At 45.2% G+C, this 22,360-nt stretch overlaps 1 protein-coding gene across 4 annotated transcripts in view; it reads left to right on the top strand.

Moving 5' to 3' along the window:
• Positions 1-21,259, top strand: part of PTDSS1 (phosphatidylserine synthase 1) — a 38,117-nt gene extending 16,858 nt beyond the window's left edge. For 2 of the 4 annotated variants that reach the window (XR_013623502.1, XR_010984494.2), the window contains exons 9-15: positions 729-841; positions 4,280-4,345; positions 4,578-4,677; positions 15,661-15,729; positions 16,765-16,837; positions 20,292-20,492; positions 20,686-21,259. Coding sequence is in view for 2 of the 4 variants with exons in the window: in XM_068116933.2 (XP_067973034.1) it covers positions 729-841; positions 4,280-4,345; positions 4,578-4,677; positions 15,661-15,729; positions 16,765-16,837; positions 20,292-20,383 (513 nt within the window). In the remaining 2 variants the exon portion in view is untranslated. Of the gene's footprint in view, positions 1-728; positions 842-4,279; positions 4,346-4,577; positions 4,678-15,660; positions 15,730-16,764; positions 16,838-20,291 lie in introns of all 4 variants that reach the window. The other 2 variants (XM_068116933.2, XM_078778197.1) reach the window with 1 other exon arrangement.
• Positions 21,260-22,360: the final 1,101 nt, after the last annotated feature.

Below are 22,360 nucleotides of genomic sequence, written 5' to 3' on the forward strand. Positions count from 1 at the left end.
GAAAGAGCTAACATTAATCACACAAAAAGACAAACCGACACACAAAACACAAAAAACAAGGGGAGCGGCAGACAAGATGGGGAGAGAGGGGGAAGGACACAAAAGAGAGGGGGAAGAGGGGGAAGGACACAAACACAACATTTGAGAGCAGGGACATCCGATTTGGTGTTGATTTGGATAAGACGATTAATTAATTATTGAGTGATTCTTCACCATTGAGAGATAGGGCTAAAAGCGATATATAACATAATATTTAAAAAAAGTTGTGGACGAGTTATGACGAGACTTTGTCGATGAGTTGGTTTGGTGACAAGAACAAGCCGATTAGTTTTTGGTTCAGGTCCGAATCCAGACCCGGCCTTTCAGTGGGATACAAAACATAAACTGTTCAGCCTGGCGGAGGGAGGTATGTGCTCTACCGAGTGCCGTTCTAATTTATTACTATTACCACCTTGACACGACTACATTATCTGACGTTAGATTGGTGAGCGATCCTCTTCAGTGCATCTTAAGACTCGCAGTATCCCGTAATTTCGACATGCCATTGTGCTGTGCTGAATGCGTATCGTCCATTGATTATTCCAACTGATGTCCTTGATTCACGGATGGTTTTGATTATGAAAAACATTTTGATGTTCTTAGGCCGAATTACCACATTGTAGCCCCGCTGTTATGGATTTAAAAAAAGCAAAACATCATGTCAATCCCATGCTTCCCTTGCCCTGCAGCTTACCGAGTTGAACACATTCTTTCTGAAGCACATATTTGTGTTCCAAGCTGGTCACCCGCTCAGTGTCGGACGTATCTTCCTCATCGGTATCATCACTGCACCAACCATCAGGTGGAATGCGAGTGCTGAGATTCAGTACCTAGACCAGGGAAAAGTAAATAATTGTTTCCCCCACTTCAGAGCAAAAAATATTGGGTTTGTTAGGTTGAGAAATCTTATTTCTTGGATAATGTTTCATTTTTTTGCGGAGCGGTCGGGTGCAGAGAAGGTAACACGTAGGGTTAGCGAAATGAGAGTATTCTATTCAGTGTTATTTATGTTTATCAACCTCAGGTGTATACAGTAAATCTATCTCTCTCTCTCTCTCTCTCTCTCTTGTATAAATACTCTTGCAGGGCCTTCAGAAAGTATTCACACCCCTTGACTTTTTCACATTCTGTTGATGCAGCCTGAATTTAAAATGGATTAAATTGAGATTTTTTTTTGTCACTGATCTACACATAATACCCCCTAATGTCAAAGTCGAATTTTGTTTTTTTTTGAAATTTTTACAAAATGATTAAAAATTAAATACAGAAATATCTAATTTATATAAGCATTTAACCCCCTGAGTCAATACTTCGTAGAAGCACCTTTGGCAGCAATTACAGCTTCGAGTCTTCTTGGGTATGTCTGTATCAGTTTTGCACATCTGGATTTGGGGAGTTTCTCCTATTCTTCCTTGCAGATTTGCTCAAGCTCTATCAAGTTAGATGGGGAGTTAGATGAACAGCAATCTACAAGTCTTTCCACAGATTCTCAATGGGATTCAAGTCTGGGCTTTGGCTGGGCCACTCAAGGACTTTCATGTTCTCGTTCTGAAGCCATGCCAGTGTTGCTTTGGCTGTATGCTTGGGGTCATTGTCCTGTTAGACCGTAAACCTTCGCTGCAGTCTAAGGTATTTTGCACTCTGAAGGATTTGTCTGTATTTGGCTCCATTCATTATTTCTTTCTATCCTTACAAGTCTTCCAGTCCATGCCGCTGAAAAGCATCCCCATAGCATGATGATGCCACCACCATGTTTCATGGTAGGGATGGTGTTAAATGGGTAATGACCTGTGCTCAGTTTCTGCCAGATGTAGTGCTTTGCATTCAGGCCAAATAGTTCGATTTTCGTCTCATCAGACCGTAGAATATTTTGCGTCTTTCACTTGCCTTTTTGCAAACTCCAGGCTTGTTGTCTAGTGCGTTTTTTTCTCAGGAGCGGCTTCCATCTGGCCACTCTCATAAAGCCTAGATTTGTGAAGTGCTGCAGAGATTGCTGTCTTTCTGGCAGGTTCCTCATCTCAGCCAAGGCACTCTGTAGTTATGTCAGTGGTCATCGAGTTCTTGATCACCATCCTGATCAAGATCCTTGCTCAGTTTGGTGGGACGGCCAGCTCTAGGAAGTCTGGGTAGTTCCATATTCTTTCCATTTCTTAATGATGGAGCTCTCTGTGCTCTTTTGTGAAATTCCAACACTTTAGAAATTGTTTTATACCTTTTCCCCAGGTTTATGACTACTCACAATTATATCTCGGAGTTCTACAGACAGTTCCTTCATGGTAGAGTTTCTGCTTTGACATTCACTGTCAACTGTGGGACCTTGTAGAGAAAGGTGTGTTTCTTTCCAAATCATGTCGAATCAATTGAATTGGCCACAGGTGGACTCCAATCATGATGTAGAGACATCTCTCGGATGATAAAAAGAAATTGGATACACCTGAGCTCAATTGGGAGTGTCATAGCAAAGGAGTTGTTGAATATATGTTTACTCAAGACGAGCTTTTCATTTCTTAATTGATTTGTAAAAAATTCCCCAAAATAAATTAAATTCAGGCTGCAACACAACAAAATGTAAAAAGGTCAAGGGGTGTGAATACTTTCTGAAGGCACTGTACGAGCCAATACCAATCATATCATAACGTATATATATATATATATATATAAATACACCCTCCTCCTCCCACCCCCAGATGTCTTATTTTAAAACCCATTACCACTGACGATGCACAATTTCATTTCAAACGATGGACAATGTTTCGTCTTTTCAGTCGTGTTGTTGAGTAACTTTTTTGTTTCTCGTGTTTTACCAAAGTTCCAACAATGTAAGTTAACCCACTCCTCATCTCTCTTCCTGCTCTCATCACATTGACCTTGTTCTTCTCCATCTTCATTCACCTGCACTGTTTCTACAAAATCTCTATCTTTGGCAACCTTTTGTCTTTTTCTTTTCCCACCAACATAAATCGCATTTGCTTCAAGGAAAAAAGGGCGCCGAGCAGCAACGTCCGCCAGGTGTCCTTTGTGTGAGCTTGTCTGTGAGCGAATGTGGAAATGGGAAGTGTGGCCCATCAATTAGGGTGCGTAAGGAAGTGGGAACCGAAAATGATAATTTTTTCTGACTCTCTGGAAAATCCTCTTAATCTCTTTGCTGATTCCACCCTCTGCCGTGACATCCCTCATCCTTAAGATAGGGAGGCTGCACCTCTCCCCACCTTTCAAACCTTGATGGAATCACGAGCCGGTCAAACACTTGGAAAATGTCTCAATTCTGACAACTCCCACACTCCCACTATGTCTCTCTCCGAATGGACCATCTGGCGAACCCTCCCATCTACTTTCTTAACAATCTTCTTGAGGAAGTTCAGTCATTCAAATCCTGGGTCTCCTGATTAGTCACGATCTTTCTTGGGCAAACCACATTTCAAAGTTGGCCTCCAAAGTCAGCCGCCACCTGGGCATCCTCCATCGTACAAAGGCCTCCCTTGGCACGTCTGAACTTTTGTCCACCTTACAAGGCTTTCATCGGCAGCCTGATTGAGTGCTGCTCTCCCCTCTGGGCAGGCTCCCTTGCCTCACTCCTCGCCCAGCCTGACGCTGTGGACGCCAAGGCCTTCAAGATCATTGGAATCTCTCCTAATGAAGCTGAGTCGATGGGCCTATCACTTTCCCATCATAGACATGTTGGTGGTCTTTCAGGCTTCTACCACCTCCTTTCTGCTGTTGCACCCTCTGCCATTTTTTGTGCTTTGTCCTTCCTAGCTTTCTGCAGAGCATGTGCAGCCTGCCAATAATCCCCTTCTGGTGAAACTCCAAAAATCCGGAATTATGGCTCACCTCTGCTCATTCGTTCCTCTTTTACCCCGCCTGTGGATCCAACTTCCTCAGTCTCTTCAGTCTCACTCTTCCCTCCATGGCTTCAAGACTGCTGTTCACCATCACCTTGGGCCACCACCCACCCACAACCATGATCTTTTCTACCCCAATTAACTTCAGCATCCCACCTCTTTCCAGGTTTTCAGTTTTTCCTTTCACTTATGTGATCGAGAGTTTGTGGCTCAATCAATGTTGTCCTCCCTGTGTACCGCCCTTGCCCTCACTCTTCCTCACATCCCTTATTTCTCCAAGTTTCCCTATATTTTCCCCTCAGTCCTGCTGTTTGGTATGTTCCCCCAAACGGAAATGTAATTTGTTTTCTCATCCAACGCCCACTCCCCCATGCCCCTTCCCCATCCCCAATGTGCAGGCAATACTACGCTTACCTGACTGACACTCAGTGCAAACGTGTCGGGACCCAGTGCTGGGTGTTTGGGTAAGGTGTGCTGCTCATCATGCAATTACCTTACACAAAACCAGTCTGCACTTCCCTGTTTCCTCGCGCTTTTCCTCCTTTGTCCCATTTTCCACCGTCCCTCATTTGCCTTTACTTCTCCATCTCCCATTCTCCAACCATATGCGGGTACCACCTCTTCCATTCCACGTTTCCTTCACCTTGCATCTCTCTTCTCATTATTGGCTTCACTTTGTTGCATTTTCTTTCGCAGTGCCATCTCTTTCTTGGAAGCGGCGGTGTGCGTGAAGTTTGGCTCTGACCTTTTCTCCAAGACGCAGGTCATCTCAGTCCTTCTCTGGCTCATTTGCATGGTACGATTGCCTCACGGGCTTCTCTTCATCTCGAAACTTTTGTAAAAACTTTTCTCGCGCACCCTAGACGTTGTGGAAAAAGAACGGGAAAGGGACCTTAAGAGAATGTTGTTTCAGAGATGTCCAGTCAAAGGAGAGTTTTTTTGGGATCTCATTCGGGATTTCTTCGTAAGACTTAGCAGCAACAAAAGTCCTATAATACTCGTACAATGTACGTGTTTAGCCGTTCCTCTTGACAGGATGATGCAGAGGTCGCGCACTCACCTCTGAGCTGCCCAGCCTGCGTTTGAATCTCGACCCGATGACAAACTGTCGTCCTGATGGTACGCAGGCCTTGCAAGGCATAAATGTTTGTGCCGTCCCTTGGCTGGACGTTACACTGGGTGTCGCGTCTATCTGCATTAGTTAGTGGACGTTAAAGATTCCACTGTGTCCTTCATGAAGAGTATGTGAGTTATCGCCGGCACCAATATCAAATTCCAAATTCCTGCCAATATCAACTCGAGTCCCACGTCTGGCCTTGTCAGTCGGTTCGAAAGGTGGGAATGCATAAAGTATCACGCCGTCCCCACAAAAATGCTTGAAGTAGTTACCCCGCACACGAGAAGCGAATAAGTGGAGTTAAACAATTGGTTAATGTCCGTCCATCTGTCTGTCTTATCAGTTTATGATCGTCAGATTGTGACCGAGGAACAGCTTGTTTAAATTGAATGTTAATTCTGAACACGAATTGGAACATGAATAGATAGAGGAGTCTTTCATTTTACTGTAGCTTGTCTCTGAATTTGGCCCAATTGCTTTGTCTCTGAATTTGGCCGAGTCGCTTTGTCTCTTCATTTGTCCCAATCGCTTGGTCTCTGAATTTGGCCCAATCGCTTTGTCTCTGAATTTGGCCCAATCAATTTGTCTCTGAATTTGTCCAAATCGCTTTGTCTCTGAATTTGGCCCAATTGCTTTGTCTCTGAATTTGGCCCAATCGCTTTGTCTCTGACTTTGTCCCAATCGCTTTGTCTCTGAATTTGGTCCATTCGCTTTGTCTCTGAATTTGGCCCAATCGCTTTGTCTCTGAATTTGGCCCAATCGCTTTGTCTCTGAATTTGGCCAAATCACTTTGTCTCTGAATTTGGTCCATTCACTTTGTCTCTGAATTTGGTCCAATCACTTTGTCTCTGAATTTGGTCCAATCGCTTTGTCTCTGAATTTGGCCCAATCACTTTGGCTCTGAATTTGGCCCAATCGCTTTGTCTCTGACTTTGTCCCAATCGCTTTGTCTCTGAATTTGGTCCAATCGCTTTGTCTCTGAATTTGACCCAATCGCTTTGTCTCTGAATTTGGCCCAATCGCTTTGCCTCTGAATTTGGCCCAATCGCTTTGTCTCTGAATTTGGCCCAATGGCTTTGCCTCTGAATTTGGCCCAATCGCTTTGTCTCTGAATTTGGCCCAATCACTTTGTCTCTGTATTTCGTCCAATCACGTTGTCTCTGAATTTGGCCAAATCGCTTTGTCTCTGACTTTGTCCCAATCGCTTTGTCTCTGACTTTGTCCCAATCGCTTTGTCTCTCAATTTGGTCCAATCGCTTTGTCTCTGAATTTGGCCCAATCGCTTTGTCTCTGAATTTGGCCCAATCGCTTTGGCTCTGAATTTGGCCCAATTGCTTTGTCTCTGAATTTTGCCCAATCACTTTGTCTCTGAATTTGGCCCAATCACTTTGTCTCTGAATTTCGTCCAATCACGTTGTCTCTGAATTTGGCCCAATCGTTTTGTCTCTGAATTTGGTTCAATCGCTTTGTCTCTGTATTTGGCCCAATCGCTTTGTCTCTGAATTTGGCCAAATTGCTTTGTCTCTGAATTTGGCCCAATCGGTTTGTCTCTGAATTTAGCCCAATCGCTTTGTCTCTGAATTTGGCCCAATCAATTTGTCTCTGAATTTGTCCAAATCGCTTTGTCTCTGAATTTGTCCCAATCGCTTTGTCTCTGAATTTGGCCAAATCGCTTTGTCTCTGAATTTGGCCAAATTGCTTTGTCTCTGAATTTGGCCCAATTGCTTTGTCTCTGAATTTGGCCCAATCGCTTTGTCTCTGAATTTGTCCCAATCGCTTTGTCTCTGAATTTGTCCCAATCGCTTTGTCTCTGACTTTGTCCCAATCGCTTTGTCTCTGAATTTGGTCCATTCGCTTTGTCTCTGAATTTGGCCAAATCGCTTTGTCTCTGAATTTGGTCCATTCACTTTGTCTCTGAATTTGGTCCAATCACTTTGTCTCTGAATTTGTCCCAATCGCTTTGTCTCTGACTTTGTCCCAATCGCTTTGTCTCTGAATTTGGTCCATTCGTTTTGTCTCTGACTTTGTCCAATCGCTTTGTCTCTGAATTTGGCCCAATCACTTCTTTTTTTTTTCTTGTTTTTTTGTATACAGAGTCGAGGCTCGTGAAAGAGCTAACATTTATCAAACAAACAAATCAAACAAACAAGCAAACAAAGTATATAAAAAGGGGAGCGGTCGACAAGATGGGGAGAGAAGGGGAGGAAGCACACAAACACAACATTTGAGAGCAGGGACATCGGGAGATGTGTGGGAGGGAGAGGGCCTGGGGGGAGGCAGGATCGGTATAAAACGCAAGGACACCAAGGACTTCCAGGGAAGAAGACAAAAGTCACCTCAAAAAAGTGGATTTGGGGTGAAATTAGCGGGGGTAGAAAAGATCAAGGTTTTGGATTGGGGAAGATAAGAGATGGTGGTGAACAGCCGTTTTAAAGACCTGGAGGGAGGAGTGGGATTGAAGAGAGTGAGGGAGTTTGTTCCAGAGGCGGGAGAAAAGAGGAATGAAGGAGTGAAGATGAGCAGAGAGTCTTGATTTTGGCAGTTTAACCATAAGAGGGTTGCAGGCAGATCTTGTGCGACCTGTAGGAATATTTGTGGGACAGAGCCCAGAGAGAGCTGGGGGGGCAACGCCAGAGAGGAGTCGGTAGAAGACGGAAATACCACCAACCTGCCTGCGGTGAGTAAGTGAAAGGCCCTCGGAGATAGCGTCATCGCGGGAGATTCCAATGATTCTGAGCGCTTTGGTTTCAACAGCGTGAAGACGAGCTAGGTGTGAGGCAGGAGCACCAGCCCAGAGGGGAGAGCAGTATTCCATTGAGCTGCGGATGAGAGCCTTGTATGTGGTGAGGAGCTCAGGTGTGCCAAGGAAGGACTTTGCACGACGGAGGATGCCCAGTCGGCGACTGGCTTTGGAGGCCAGCTTGGAAATGTGGTTTTCCCAGGAAAGATCATGGCAGATAGTGAGACCCAAAAGCTTGAGCGACAGAACGTCTTGGAGAGGATTGTTCAGAAAGTAGATGGGAGGGTTGTCCAGTCGGTCTTTTCGGAGAGACATCGTAAGAGTGTGAGATTTATCAGGATTGAAAGACATGTTCCACTTGTTTACCCAGTCTGTGATTTTGTCCAGGTCTGCAGAGAGTGAGGAGGCTGCAGACTGCCGATCTGAGGGATGAGGAATGGAGCGGCAGAGAATGGAGTCATCAGCAAAGAGATAGAGAGGATTTTCAAGAGAGTCAGAGAGATCATTGATAAAGACCAGAAAAAGCACAGGGCCCAGAACACTGCCTTAGGGAACTCCAGCCTGAACAGGAAGAGGAGATGAGAGAAACCCATTCAGGGCCACACATTGACGACGACGAGAGAGGAAGTCACTTTGTCTCTGAATTTGACCCAATCGCTTTGTCTCTGAATTTGTCCCAATCGGTCTCTCTCTCCAAATTTGTCCCAATCACTTTGTCTCTGACTTTGTCCCAATCGCTTTGTCTCTGAATTTGGTCCATTCACTTTGTCTCTGAATTTGGCCCAATCGTTTTGTCTCTGAATTTGGTCCAATCACTTTTTTTTTTCTTTTTTTTTCTTTTTTTGTATACAAGACGAGGCTCGTGAAAGAGCGAACATTAATCACACAGAAAGACAAACAGACACATAAAACAAATAACATCGGGAGCGGTAGACAAGATGGGGAGAGAGGGGGAAGGACACAAACACAACATTTGAGAGCAGGGACCGAGAGACATGGAGACATCGAGAGATCTGTGGGAAGGAGAGGGCTTTGGGGGGAGGCATGTGAAGGGGGGGCGGGGGGGTGGGAGAGGTATAAACATATGGACACTGCCAGGACTTCCAGGAAAGAAGTTGGAATTTCAAGCAAGGTGGATCTGGGGTGAATTAGTGGGGGTAGAAAAGATCAAGGCTTTGGATGGGGGAAGATAAGAGATGGTGGTGAACAGCTGTTTTAAAGACCTGGAGGGAGGAGTGGGATTGAAGGGAGTGTGGGAGTTTGTTCCAGAGGCGGGAGAAAAGAGGAATGAAAGAGTGAAGGTGAGCAGAGAGCCGAGATTTCGGCAGTTTAACCATCAGAGGGTTGCTGGCAGATCTTGTGCGACCTGTAGGAATATTTGGGGGACAGAGCACAGAGAGAGCTGGGGGAGCAAGGCCGGAGAGGAGTCGGTAGAAGACAGAAAGACCACCGACCTGCCTGCGGTGAGTGAGTGAAAGGCCCTCAGAGATAGCTTCATCGCGGGAGATTCCAATGATTTTGAAAGCTTTGGATTCAACAGCGTGAAGCCGAGCCAGATGTGAGGCAGGAGCACCAGCCCATAGGGGAGAACAGTATTCCATTGAGCTGCGGATGAAAGCCTTGTATGTGGTGAGGAGCTCAGGTGTGCCGAGGAAGGACTTCGCACGACGGAGGATGCCCAGTCGGCGACTGGCTTTGGAGGCCAGCTTGGAAATGTGGTTTTCCCAAGAAAGATCATGGCAGATCGTGAGACCCAAAAGCTTGAGCGACAGAACTTCTTGGAGAGGATTGTTGAGAAAGTAGATGGGAGGGTTGTCCAGTCGATCTTTTCGGAGAGACATAGTAAGAGAGTGAGATTTGTGAGGATTGAAAGACATGTTCCACTTGTTTGACCAGTCTGTGATTTTGTCCAGGTCTTCAGAGAGTGAGGAGGCTGCAGACTGCCGATCTGAGGGAAGAGGAATGGAGCGGCAGAGAGTGGAGTCATCAGCAAAGAGATAGAGAGGATTTTCCAGAGAGTCGGAGAGATCATTGATAAAGACCAGAAAAAGCACAGGGCCCAGCACACTGCCTTGGGGAACTCCAGCCTGAACAGGAAGGGGAGATGAGAGAAATCCATTCAGGGCCACGCGTTGCCTATGACCAGAGAGGAAGTCCGCAAGCCATGCATGGAGATTTCCATGGATACCATAGGAGGAGAGTTTGGTGAGCAGAGCTGGGTGCCAGACCGTATCGAAGGCATGTGATATGTCAAGGGAGACGGCTCTGATTTCCTGTTTGGCATTGAGGACCTCCATCCATTGTTGAGACAGCAGAAGCAGCATGTCCAGAGTAGAGTGACCTGGTCTGAAACCAAATTGATGATCAGAGATCAAGCCATTGGAGAAGAGGAAAGATTTCATATCCGAAGCAATGATGGATTCCATGACTTTGCTGATAATTGGGAGCAGGCTGATTGGTCTGTAGTTGCAAGGATCTGTTTTTGCACCTTTTTTGTGTAAAGCGGTAATGTTAGCTGATTTCCAGGATGCTGGCAGATGACCTTGAGCAAAAGACTTTGTCTCTGAATTTGTCCCAATCGCTTTGTCCCTGAATTTGGCCCAATCGCTTTGGCTCGGAATTTGGCCCAATCGCTTTGGCTCTGAATTTGACCTATTCGCTTTGTCTCTGAATTTTGCCCAATCGCTCTCTCGCTGAATTTGTCCCAACCACTTTGTCTCTGACTTTGTCCCAATCGCTTTGTCTCTGAATTGGGTCCAATCACGTTGTCTCTGAATTTGGCCCAATCACTTTGTCTCTGAATTTGGCCCAATCACTTTGTCTCTGAATTTGGCCCAATCGCGTTGCCTCTGAATTTGGCCCTATCGCTTTGGCTCTGAATTTGGCCCAATCACTTTGTCTCTGAATTTGGCCCAATCGCTTTGTCTCTGAATTTGGTCCAATCTCTTTGTCTCTGAATTTGGCCCAATCGCTTTGGCTCTGAATTTGGTCCAATCGCTTTGTCTCTGAATTTGGCCCAATCGCTTTGGCTCTGAATTTGGTCCAATCGCTTTGTCTCTGAATTTGGTCCAATCGCTTTGGCTCTGAATTTGGCCCAATCGCTTTGGCTCTGAATTTAGCCCAATCACTTTGTCTCTGAATTTGGCCCAATCGCTTTGTCTCTGAATTTGGTCCAATCGCTTTGTCTCTGAATTTGGTCCAATCACTTTGTCTCTGAATTTGGCCCAATCGCTTTGGCTCTGAATTTGGTCCAATCGCTGTGTCTCTGAATTTGGCCCAATCGCTTTGGCTCTGAATTTGGTCCAATCGCTTTGTCTCTGAATTTGGTCCAATCGCTTTGGCTCTGAATGTGTCCCAATCGCTTTGGCTCTGAATTTGGTCCAATCGCTTTGTCTCTGAATTTTGCCCAATCACTTGGTCTCTGAATTTGGTCCAATCGCTTTGTCTCTGAATTTGGCCCAATCGCTTTGTCTCTGAATTTGGTCAAATCGCTTTGTCTCTGAATTTTGCCCAATCACTTGGTCTCTGAATTTGGTCCAATCGCTTTGTCTCTGAATTTGGCCCAATCGCTTTGTCTCTGAATTTGGCCAAATCTCTTTGTCTCTGAATTTGGCCAAATCGCTTTGTCTCTGAATTTAGCCCAATCGCGTTGTCTCTGAATTTGGCCCAATCGCTTTGTCTCTGAATTTGGCCCAATTGCTTTGTCTCTGAATTTGGCCCAATCGCTTTGTCTCTGAATTTGGCCCAATCACTTTGTCTCTGAATTTGGCCCAATACTTAGGCAGTTAAGGCCGAAAAATAGGGCGTATCGTTCATTTTTTCAGGAAAGCACCAAATTTGGCATAGATGTAGTATGGACCTATACAATTGTTTTCCTGAGGGCGCCCAAAAATTCAGAACCCCTGGTGGCCGCCATATTGAATTTCAACATGACTGCCCTCTGTGACCTATTTCCCTCAATAACCTCTATACTATGAGCGATAACAGCACAGTTCCAGTGTCTTACCCCATGTTTTCATGGTCTCTGAATCCAATGGGATCAATTGCATAAAGATTGGCATCCATCATCTTTAATTTCAAGATGGCCACCATGGTGTTTCCATTTTCCTTGAATCTCTCATAGTATTTTAGGTAAAATTTCAATCCCAAGTTGTTTTAACACATTGTTTTATTGGTCTCTGATAACAATGGAATGGTATTAATTAATCAAAGTTACACACAGTTGCAGTTTTAACTTAAAATATTGTGGGCACTTGAAAGGTGGAGGCTCTCGCACAGACGCGTAGTACTACAAGCACTGTCCATCGCAGTCACACAGTGATGTGCAGGGCAGATTTTCCCTGGAGCATTTACAGTTGCCTTTACAGGCCGACTTACAATGGCAGCTTGTAAGCTCTGAACATGCCTCCTGTATCAGTGGTATTGTGGTCCAAATTGGTGTCCAAGAAGTCCCTGTTTTCATCCAGCCCCAATCAGCTGGTGATGGAAGTTCTGGGTAGGGCACAAGTGCCTGACTCCATACGTGTCCAGCCTGAAAACATGCACGTTTTAGGTGTTGTTCGAAGGCGTCTGCTGTTGGAGGAATGTGATCAATTGTTCTTGCCTTCTTCGTGAACAAGTGTCGGCGCATGTAATTCACTGTCTTTATCTCGGTAGTCCGGTCATAGAGGATGGCAACATATTGTTACAGACACGACTTTGATGTTAAAGTGGGCCGAGCGGAATGGCCGTCGTGTCCGCACAAATTACCCGACTATACTCGACGTTGACGAAGTCGCGTTACGCTGGCTCAATAAGAAAAAGAAGACACCCGGCTGGGTTATAAAATGACGACACCAGGGATACGGTTCTCAAGACCTCCGGAGGAGATTATATTCGTTACGGAAGGTCAGATTACAGGGACGAGAGGTACAACATAGAAAGACAAGCACTTAGACACAATCTTATATTATCCCCGGACAGACGACAGGTAAACGGGACAAGGCTGACTCACACGGGGGTTGATGGCTAGGAAAGGCCAGGTAGCGATGGCTCCAGGTGCACCTGGGCTCGGGGCAGGATCAACACGGTTCGGTCCAGAGATGCGGGGAGGTCTCGTCGCAGCGCTCAAAGGTGACGTTCTTTCTCAGGCGGGTCTTTCTCAGGCCTCTCCAAACTCAGGCGCATCTGTTTCAGCGCTCACAGGTCCTTCTTTTTCCAGCTGGGGGCGCATCTCTCGTCACGTCCGCTAAGTCGCCACGTATATCCGGCGGGGAGTGACACGCCCTCGGCTCGTTAGCTCCGCCCCAGATGGAATCGGTCCGCCCTTCTGATTGGGTGCGGGGGGGGGTTACCAGGCTCCGCCCTTGACGAGGAGCTGACAGCCAGCCCCTCTGGTAACCCCGTGGAGCGCGTGGTCAATGGCGCTAATCGAGCCGGTGTGAGGACGCATCCTCCCCCGCGCCGCCGCGCCGCCCCCATCCCCTCCGTTGCTGCAGCCATAGTTGGTTGGGGAAGAAGATGGAAGGAGGTATGGGAAGATGGAAGGAGGTATGGGAAAGGTCCTAAACTCACTACTGATGCCATATAATCACATTCTGGTGCAACGAAGAGTCATAATTAATGGAGACGAGGCCTTAACTGACATAGATTAAGAATAACTAGCAAGATGTCCGAAAGTTGTCTACGTGTGGTGCGGTGGACCTGGGCACGACATTTAATGGGGGAATAAGGGGAAGGTCGGCTCTACTGAGTGTTATTTACATGCAATGGGACTAGGGAATGGGGGATTGGGGAAAGTTGGGGAGTATTGGAGAAATAGGGGAATATTTACAAGCGGATATGGAGGCCAAATTCCATATTCGCAACAATATCTTTCTATGCTCTGTAGTTCCATAGTAATAGCGTCCACAGATGGCCTGTAAGCGAGAGCATGAAAGGTCTGCGTGATGCTGGGGTATGCCTCCCAAGCCTTCCAGGCTGTCTTTTTCCCAATTTGGGCAAAAAATGACACTGTGTCGCAGCCAGTGAAGGCATGAAATAATGGCAAAGACTCGGACTTCCTGCGGCCAAGGCCGGTGGCAATTTTATGGATGGCAAGGTAGCGGTAGCTTTTACCAATGCCAATGGCAATCCAGAGTTCCTCCACACCGTGTGACTGGTAGGGAAAGTAGTGTGCTATTGCCAAGACCACAATATCAGAATCTGCAGTTCGAATCAATACCCGTTTTCTCCCATTTTTCACGGCATCCAGGACATTTGTTTGGATTTTTTGAGTTTTTTGAATTTTTGGGCGCCCCTCAGGAAAACAATTGTATAGGTCCATACTACATCTGTGTCAAATTTGGTGCTTTCCTGAAAAAATGAACGATGCTTCCTCTTAACTGCCTAACTATTACTCGCTTTATGGCAGTAAATTCTGGAATTAATTTATTTATACGCATTTTACAATCTTTATTTTATTTAAATTTAATTATGTACTTCAACATAATTAAACCCTGGTGTTAACCCTGGTGTTGGGCTAGCGGCTAGGGTGTCAGCTTAGGATCCTAGGATCCTGGGTTCGAAACCCGGTCGATTGCTGAATTAACGCCAGGGGGGTTGACTCAGCCTGTCATCCTTCCGAGGTCGGCTAATTGAGTACCAGTTCACTGGTAATTCCCTGCTTGTCGTTAAAGGCGGCAAAAAGGGTTGGCGTCAGGAAGGGCATCCGGCCGTAAAACATTGCTTCAAAAAGGGGACCGAAAAACAACAACTACCACGGTTCCCGAAAAAGGCCAACCCCCGCTTGCGGGGAAAAATGGCCTCTAAAGGTGGTTTTTTTTATGTACTTCAACACTGTAGAACGCAAATCGTCTTTCATAATACTTCCAACACCCTACAGTTTTGCAGTTCCTCGATTTAAATAAACGTTTAATAGGGAGGTGTATAAGGGTGGTGTTCAGGACTGCTTCTGGACTACTTCAATAGCACTAAATTTTCAGATTTTTTTTTTCAAACAATTGTTAAAATCGCTATTTTATTAAAATTTAAGTAACACCGCGCGGCCGGGTATCGTGTCCTGTGAACTCTACAGTTTAATGAAGTGCTGTAGTTGTTGTATTGGAGTACATGTATAAATTGTAATGTTTGGTCACAAAGTCGGTGCAAAAACTTAAAAACAGATTTGAAAAATGAATTGTTATTTTGTCTTCATTATACATATGCAAACCTCTAAAGGTGGTTTATACATATGCAAATGTTGACTTGTCATTGTTACTTCTTAAAACGAAGATGAAGAAGATGTATTTAAATTTAATCAAGCCAGAAACAAGCGGCTCTAAATGCTTTAGGGCGGTTTCGGCTATTCACCCAGGCTAATGCAACTCCTGACCGGTTTGCATAATTTAATGTGGCTACCACGATGCCACCTGAAACCCCCGTTTCTGCCCTTTCGATCCAGACGGTAATTGGACATTTGGCCAGGATACCGGCACATAAAGGCCTAGTCTTTTTGAAATGTCCGGTGGCATCATTAACCTCCATAAGCGATTGTCAGTAGACGGTTCAGTCGGCTTAAGCATTCCTCCCTCCAAAGGCCGTCGTTGATACAATTTCTTGCTTGCTGGGCCACCAGGGTGGCAGTTTATAGTTAGTTTGGGAATTGAAACCAGAGCAAGCAGCCCAGAGGGGAGACCAGACACCCGAGCTATTCTCAGGGTGGGTAACGAGTCTATTTAGGGTTTGTAAGGAGGATGTTATCCTATTGTAACGTTCTCCATCACTTTGTTTTATCTTATTGGAGAAGACGAGCAAGCGGGTAAGGTGGTAAGCAAGCGGGTAAGGTGGTAAGCAAGCGGGTAAGGTGGTAAGCAAGCGGGTAAGGTGGTAAGCAAGCGGGTTTTGTAAAAATGAGTTGATCGTTAATTTCTTTTTGTTTTTGCTTGTTTGTGCTCATTCCACAGGCAGTGATCACACTCTTGTGTTTGTATGGCATGGTGGCCTATGCTCGCTGGACCCCAACCCGCGATAAGGTATTGCACCTTCTGCACTACAACAGTAACAAAGGAGATTTTGGAATAGTAACATCAAGGCTAATGCAAAATGCGGTATCTAATAGTAATGCAGTTACCGAGCACCTTGCGGACCCATATCGGCCCCTTCTCTCCCCCCAGCTCCCTCCCGCTGCTCCCCAACCTACCACACACCCCTACTGAAGTTATATTAAAGCCCGATATGCTAAAACGCTGGACTGCAACGCTCGGGCATGCCCCACAGGCTTGCGATCAACGACGAGATACACGTCAGTCTCCCCATTCAAATAACGCCTCGTTCTCCCTCCGAGCCTTACCGAACCCGACACGAACTCATCCTCGGATGGAGATCGTAAAACCGGGTGCTGCTTCGATCTCGCGTTGCTTATGCTGGTAATGCAATCTGCCAATCGGCGTTCCTTTCTTCATCCTGACTGAAGAACTTCATTCTGACAGATACGCGTACGTTGCGTAGTGCACGCACATCATTTGAAGCCAGGTCGTGGTTGTTTGTAACGGAATTTGACTCTCGCGTGTGTGTGCGTACTCGACGCAACGACGTGACTGCTGAAAATCTCTTGGCGGACGACTCCGCTGGAGCTCTGCTCCAGCCACCGTTGTGTGCTTGCGTTGTCTTCACCAACTACAGGCAGTTCGTGGACTTGGGGATTTATTTACTTTCCTGTGTAAGAACCCCGCAAACCCGTGATGCGGAACAAATGTAGCATTCATCACTTAACTGTCACTTTCACTCCCAAAACGCATGATCCAGAACTGTGTGCACCTTTGACCAAACTACTCTGGTGAACATTTAACATTCCGTCATTTTCAAAGCTGAAGCCATAAGTGTGATTGAACAGGTGTCGTTCATCAAGATCATGTTGATGATGATCAAGATGATCAACACCTGAAACCACACCGAAGAGCTTGCCCTCTCCCCACCACAAAATTATCTTGTTCATCAATTGACAAAAATAATCGAAGTCCATCAAGTTGTTCCTAACACCCATTTTTCTGTCTCACCAACCCATGCAGTTCCTTTCAGAGTGTGAAGACGTTCCCAGTTACGCCGACTCGTCTCCAGAACCACCGACCCAAGAATTGCGAAGTAGGTTGCGACCTGGTGTCGTGGGTCCTTCGTTACCTGTTATAGCTCGGTGTGTGTGTGTGTGTGTGTGTGTGTGTGTGTGTGTGTGTGTGTGTGTGTGTGTGTGTGTGTGTGTGTGTGTGTGTGTGTGTGTGTGTGTGTGTGTGTGTGTGTGTGTGTGTGTGTGTGTGCACACACGTGCATGGTGAGTGCTCATGTCTATTGATGATCACTGTATTCTCTGTAGTTCTGTCTTGATATCCGACAACTTGGCCATCCCCAGTCTTTTTTTCCTTTCAGATTCATGGCCTTTCAGATACACGCGATATCTCTTCTTGTTGTGCACCTCCTTTCTTTGTCCGCTTTTAATACAGTACATTTGGTCTTCGTGCCTGTAATATCCTGTCAGTGTAAATATTGAAGTCGTGCAACAACTCGTATTTTTTCTCCAGAACCGAATCCACTTGCATGTTGCCATGACCATCCTGATCCATTAAAATTGCATTTAGCACACGTATGTACTCCGACGAAGTGTGGCTTTTATCGTACGGTGTCAATCGAAGCACGCCGATTACGCCGATCTCGGGCACCTCATATTGAAGCGTCCACCGACGTCTTTATCCGTATCCCTGAAATGCTCTCCATTTATGCCTTTTGGTGCAATATCGAGTGCTCGATCTCGTGCCTCAGCTTCTGACCGGTTACCCCACCCTGCAATGCATGCGTGAATCCACTCGCTACGCTCGCCTCACCACACGTCGTCACAGAGGCACGGGCTTGTTTAAACTGAGAATAATTACCTGACTGAATTTGATTTGCTGTACTGTCATGACCAGCATGACACGACACACTCCGCGCACCTCACCAAACGTCGTTTCAGAGGGATAGGCATCTTTGATCATTTCGATGTCTTTTGGGTCTTCAGAGTATTTTGGGTCTTTGTGGTCTTTTGGGTCTTCAGGGTCTTTTGGGTCTTCAGGGTGTTTGGGGTCTTTTGGGTCTTCGGGGCCATTTGGGTCTTCAGGGTCTTTTGGATCCTAAGGGCCTTTCAGGGTATTTTGGGTCTTTGGGGGTATTTTGGGTCTTTGGGGTATTTTGGGTGTTTGGGGTCTTTGGGCTCTTTTTTTTTTTTTTTTTTTTTTTGTATACAAGATCGAGGCTCGTGAAAGAGCGAACATTAATCACACAGAAAGACAAACCGACACATAAAACAAATAACATCGGGAGCGGTAGACAAGATGGGGAGAGAGAGGGAAGGACACAAACACAACATTTGAGAGCAGGGACCGAGAGACATGGAGACATCGAGAGAACTGTGGGAGGGAGAGGGCTTTGGGGTGGAGGCATGGGAAGGGTGGGGGTGGGAGAGGTATAAAACATATGGACACTGCCAGGACTTCCAGGAAAGAAGTTGGAATTTCAAACAAGGTGGATCTGGGGTGAATTAGTGGGGGTAGAAAAGATCAAGGTTTTGGATGGGGGAAGATAAGAGATGGTGGTGAACAGCTGTTTTAAAGACCTGGAGGGAGGAGTGTGATTGAAGTGAGTGTGGGAGTTTGTTCCAGAGGCGGGAGAAAAGAGGAATGAAAGAGTGAAGGTGAGCAGAGAGCCGAGATTTCGGACCAAATGCGACAGAATGAGTAGAAGCTGGAACATGTCCGAAAATTGTTGTGGAACACTGCAAAAGGACACTGACCACGTCTGTTGGCAAATTGCAGAGTTACTTTGGTTCGAGACCATCCGTAATCGGTTTCTTTGGTTAAATGTTCATCATGCAAAGTTACAAAACTGCAGATGCTATCGGTGCACCTCTCTTTGTTACAACCAATTGAGAATGAAATGTGGATTAACAATGTGATTTTTTTCCCCGGTCATTTATTACCTTCGTCACCGAAGGTGGCTGGAGGTTATATTTTCACCCCTGTTTGTCTTGTTTGTTTGTCTGTCTGTGAGCACATCTCAAAAGGTTATGACGGATACGGAAGAAACTTGGTGTATCTTACTACAGACTCGATATCAGTTTACATCACTTTCAAGGATCAATTTATTTGTTTCGAAATGTCAAGTGTGGGTTTTGTTCCTTTTAAAGGTCACATTAACAAAATCTAGAATAATTTCAACATAATTCCTATGAACTTTTGGTTCTAAGACATCTTGAAAAGGAAGTTCACCCCCACAAAAAAAAAATTCTATATTGAATGCCAAGTCTGTATAATTCACCAAATGTCCGTCTGTCCGTTCAAAGGTACCGCAAAAACGGCTCAACCGATCCCAACGATATTTAGGGTGGGTATTCCTGGGACTCCTGGGAGTAAAATAGGCTATATTGTCTTTTCCAATTTTCCAGTTTTTCCAAACACGATGGAATAATATTTACCGATATGAACAGTGATGTGGCTTTTATTGAAATTCTACAAATACTGTTTAGATTTTGATGACAATTATGAACCTGCCGCGAATGCGGAAGTGGACAGATGACGGCAATGCGCGGGTTTGAAAATATCCAAATACAACCATCATTCAATCGTAATGTTAAATCTTTAAACGTTAATCATGTTAATCGTTTTGTTGAAGTATCAATTGATGATTGGAATTCAATGAATACAATTACGATTTTGAATTCGTAATTGTATTCACGCAATCGTACGGAACTTCACATCAGGATTTAAATATTTGTTTATGTCACGAATGTTGTTAAAAGTTTATTTTTTATATTAGTTATTTAATTTGTGATTGGAGTTAGGCTGTTTGGAATGGAAAGAGAGATATCGAGTTCAAGTTAATGACGAAATGACGTGACGGTTTCTACTTTCTAAACGTGAATTCGTGGATCACCATATGCAAATTCGCCATTGACTGGGTAGAGAACAAACGTACCGTACCCGTGTGCCAACGGGTACGTTTTTCATGGAAGTCCTTCACGAACTTGCTGTCCATGTCTGAGGTGCGATTGAAGTTGCTACAGGAATGTGGAATTTATTGGTTTCATGCTTTAGCATTCGCCGTTTCTGCATTGTCTGTTTGCTTCTGGCCTCCCACCCGTACGTAGCACAGGTACCTCACTGGTCACAATAAATCGACGAATGATTAGATTTTGGTGAATATCTGGATCCGGATGCAATAATTTTTTAAAGTCATTGTTCACCATTGAGTAATGCGACTGTATGTAACATGATATTTCAAGAAGTTGTGGACGGATTATGACAAAACTTGGTGGATAAGTTGGGTCGGTGACAAGAACAAGCCGATTAGATTTGGGGTTCAGGTCTGGATGCAGATCCAGTCTATCAGTAGTATACAAACCCATAAACTGTACAGCCTGGTGGAGGTATGCACCCTACCAAGTGCCGTACTAGTTTTTGTTGTTTTCTTCGTTAATAATTTGTGCACGTGAATTTTTTTGACTGCGCTCTTGGAGATGTAATCTAATCTAGGCTGTCGACCGCAATGATGAATCCTCCTTTGCCCGTTACAGATAACAACCAGCACAGGAGAGGACGTGACCAGGTACCTGCTCCACATGGGAAACGTAGCACTCGACGTCGCAAGGCAAATACCCACACCTGAGGGCCTGTAATCCGAGCACGAGTAGCCTAATGGTGCTGTCAGGCTCTGCCACGCGACACCCGGGCGTTCCTGCAGTTCCGGCAGGCCTCCACGATGTCGACGACTGCAGGTGCAGTGTGGCCTCGGTGAAGCGAACGGGGCGTCCAACTTTCCTACCCAGGCCTGTGGCCGTATCTGGGCCGGCTGGGGCCTCGCTGTGTTTGGTTTGCCGGGCTTTAGGCATGATAGTATGCGATGATCCAGATTGTTGGGTCTTATTTGAATTACCTGATTGAATTTCACTTTTTTTTTTTTTTGTCCAGCCCTGAAGGAACGGCGCCTGGCTCGGTCAGTTCCAGTCAAGCCTCATTTTTTTGGTTTGTTTGTGTCGGACCGGACCAGAACCGGCGGCGCTTGTGGCTATCACCCACGGAGACCCATCACGGTCCCTTATGCATGCTCATAGCTATCCCCTCCCATTTGCTTATGTTCTGGCCTGACTTTTCTAGGAGCAGGTGACATGTACTTGACGAAACATAACATTGTAGCAAAAATTGAAAAACCACACTTGAAGTGATTATTTTGCATGTGCTTGTAATGCGAATGATTCCCATGCACTGATGTTTGTACCCTGTTTGAGGTTGGTGTTTGCATGTATTGTGTTGCACGTGAGGCCTAGGTTTTTTTTTTTTTAGGGGGGAATGGGGATGAAGGTTTTAAAGTGATGTGTGATGAAAGATTTAAGATTACACTTGTTCCCTTATCAAAGCAAACCGGACTGAAGCAAAGGTTTTTTTAGTTCTTCGTACAAACTTGTCGTTTGGTTTTATGATGCTATTGTGACACTCCTTTTAACAAATGTGTTGGTTGTTTGCATTAAATCATTTTTTTCCTTCATTGTTTGAAGCTTTTCTTTTGTCAAGAATATTTCCAATTAGCTTCATTAACCAGCCCTGAGAGCTGAGATTAAGCCTTGAGAAATTCAGTGAAATGTTATAATAATTTTGTGTTGACAACAAATCACTACAACCTCCATGTACAGTCTTCACAAAACATACGTCTCGATCGCTCCAAGGAAAATCCAGGTGGTGTATAAGCAACATACACACTCGAGGCCTGAATATGGAGGTGTTATCAGTGTGGAAAGCAATCTTTTTAGTAACAGGTGCACATGTAAACACGCTGCTTGAATTTGTGTTGACAACAAATCACAACAAACTCAACATATGATCTTCACAATACATATTACTCGATCATTCCTGGGAAAATCCACGCAGTGTATAAGCACAAGACCTGATCGAGGCCTGAAAGCCAATTATCTGGTTTTATCTGGCATCAATTTTTCATCCAAACATATAGCCCTGTGGCCTTTCTCTAGATGAAAGATGGGGCAATGCAAAGTTTGGTTTCACTGGTTCTTGCAGGGTTTGAAGGCATAAACAAACAAACACACTTTCTACTTCATATATTAGACAAGCAAACGTACCCGCAACGCCGGTTCCCTCCTCCCGCCACTTCCCCTTCCTCATCCTATGCTTACTCCCACACCACCCCCTCCAAACTCCCACCCCTCCCCTATCTCCTATCCAACAACCCCCTTCCCTCCCTCCTCAAACCACCTCCTTGCTCCAAAACAGGTGGCTTGCGTGTTCAAAAGTTATGAATTACGAGAAATTGACTGTTTAAAAGTATTAAAATATAATGATAATGTCTCATTTGCTTTTATTTACAAGATAACATTGTTCCAAGCTCCTAATGAATGAAATAACATCGTAAATGAAAGCAGATTGCACAAATAGGTGAAAACTAAGAAACATCGAACAATAGCACTCAAAAGATTAGGTATCCGATGAGCTCTTTATTGTACAGAAACCATTACGACCTCTTCAAAAGTAAGGCTTTTTTTTGTAGGTGGAAACAAAATGGCAGATTGAGACCACTGAGGTGAACACAGGCTGACCAAGGATAAAGCCTGTTTTTGTGTGAACACAAGCTGAC

The sequence above is a fragment of the Myxine glutinosa genome, chromosome 5, assembly GCF_964187855.1.
Source record: "Myxine glutinosa chromosome 5, kmMyxGlut1.1, whole genome shotgun sequence".
In the NCBI taxonomy this organism is placed as follows: Eukaryota; Metazoa; Chordata; class Myxini; order Myxiniformes; family Myxinidae; genus Myxine; species Myxine glutinosa.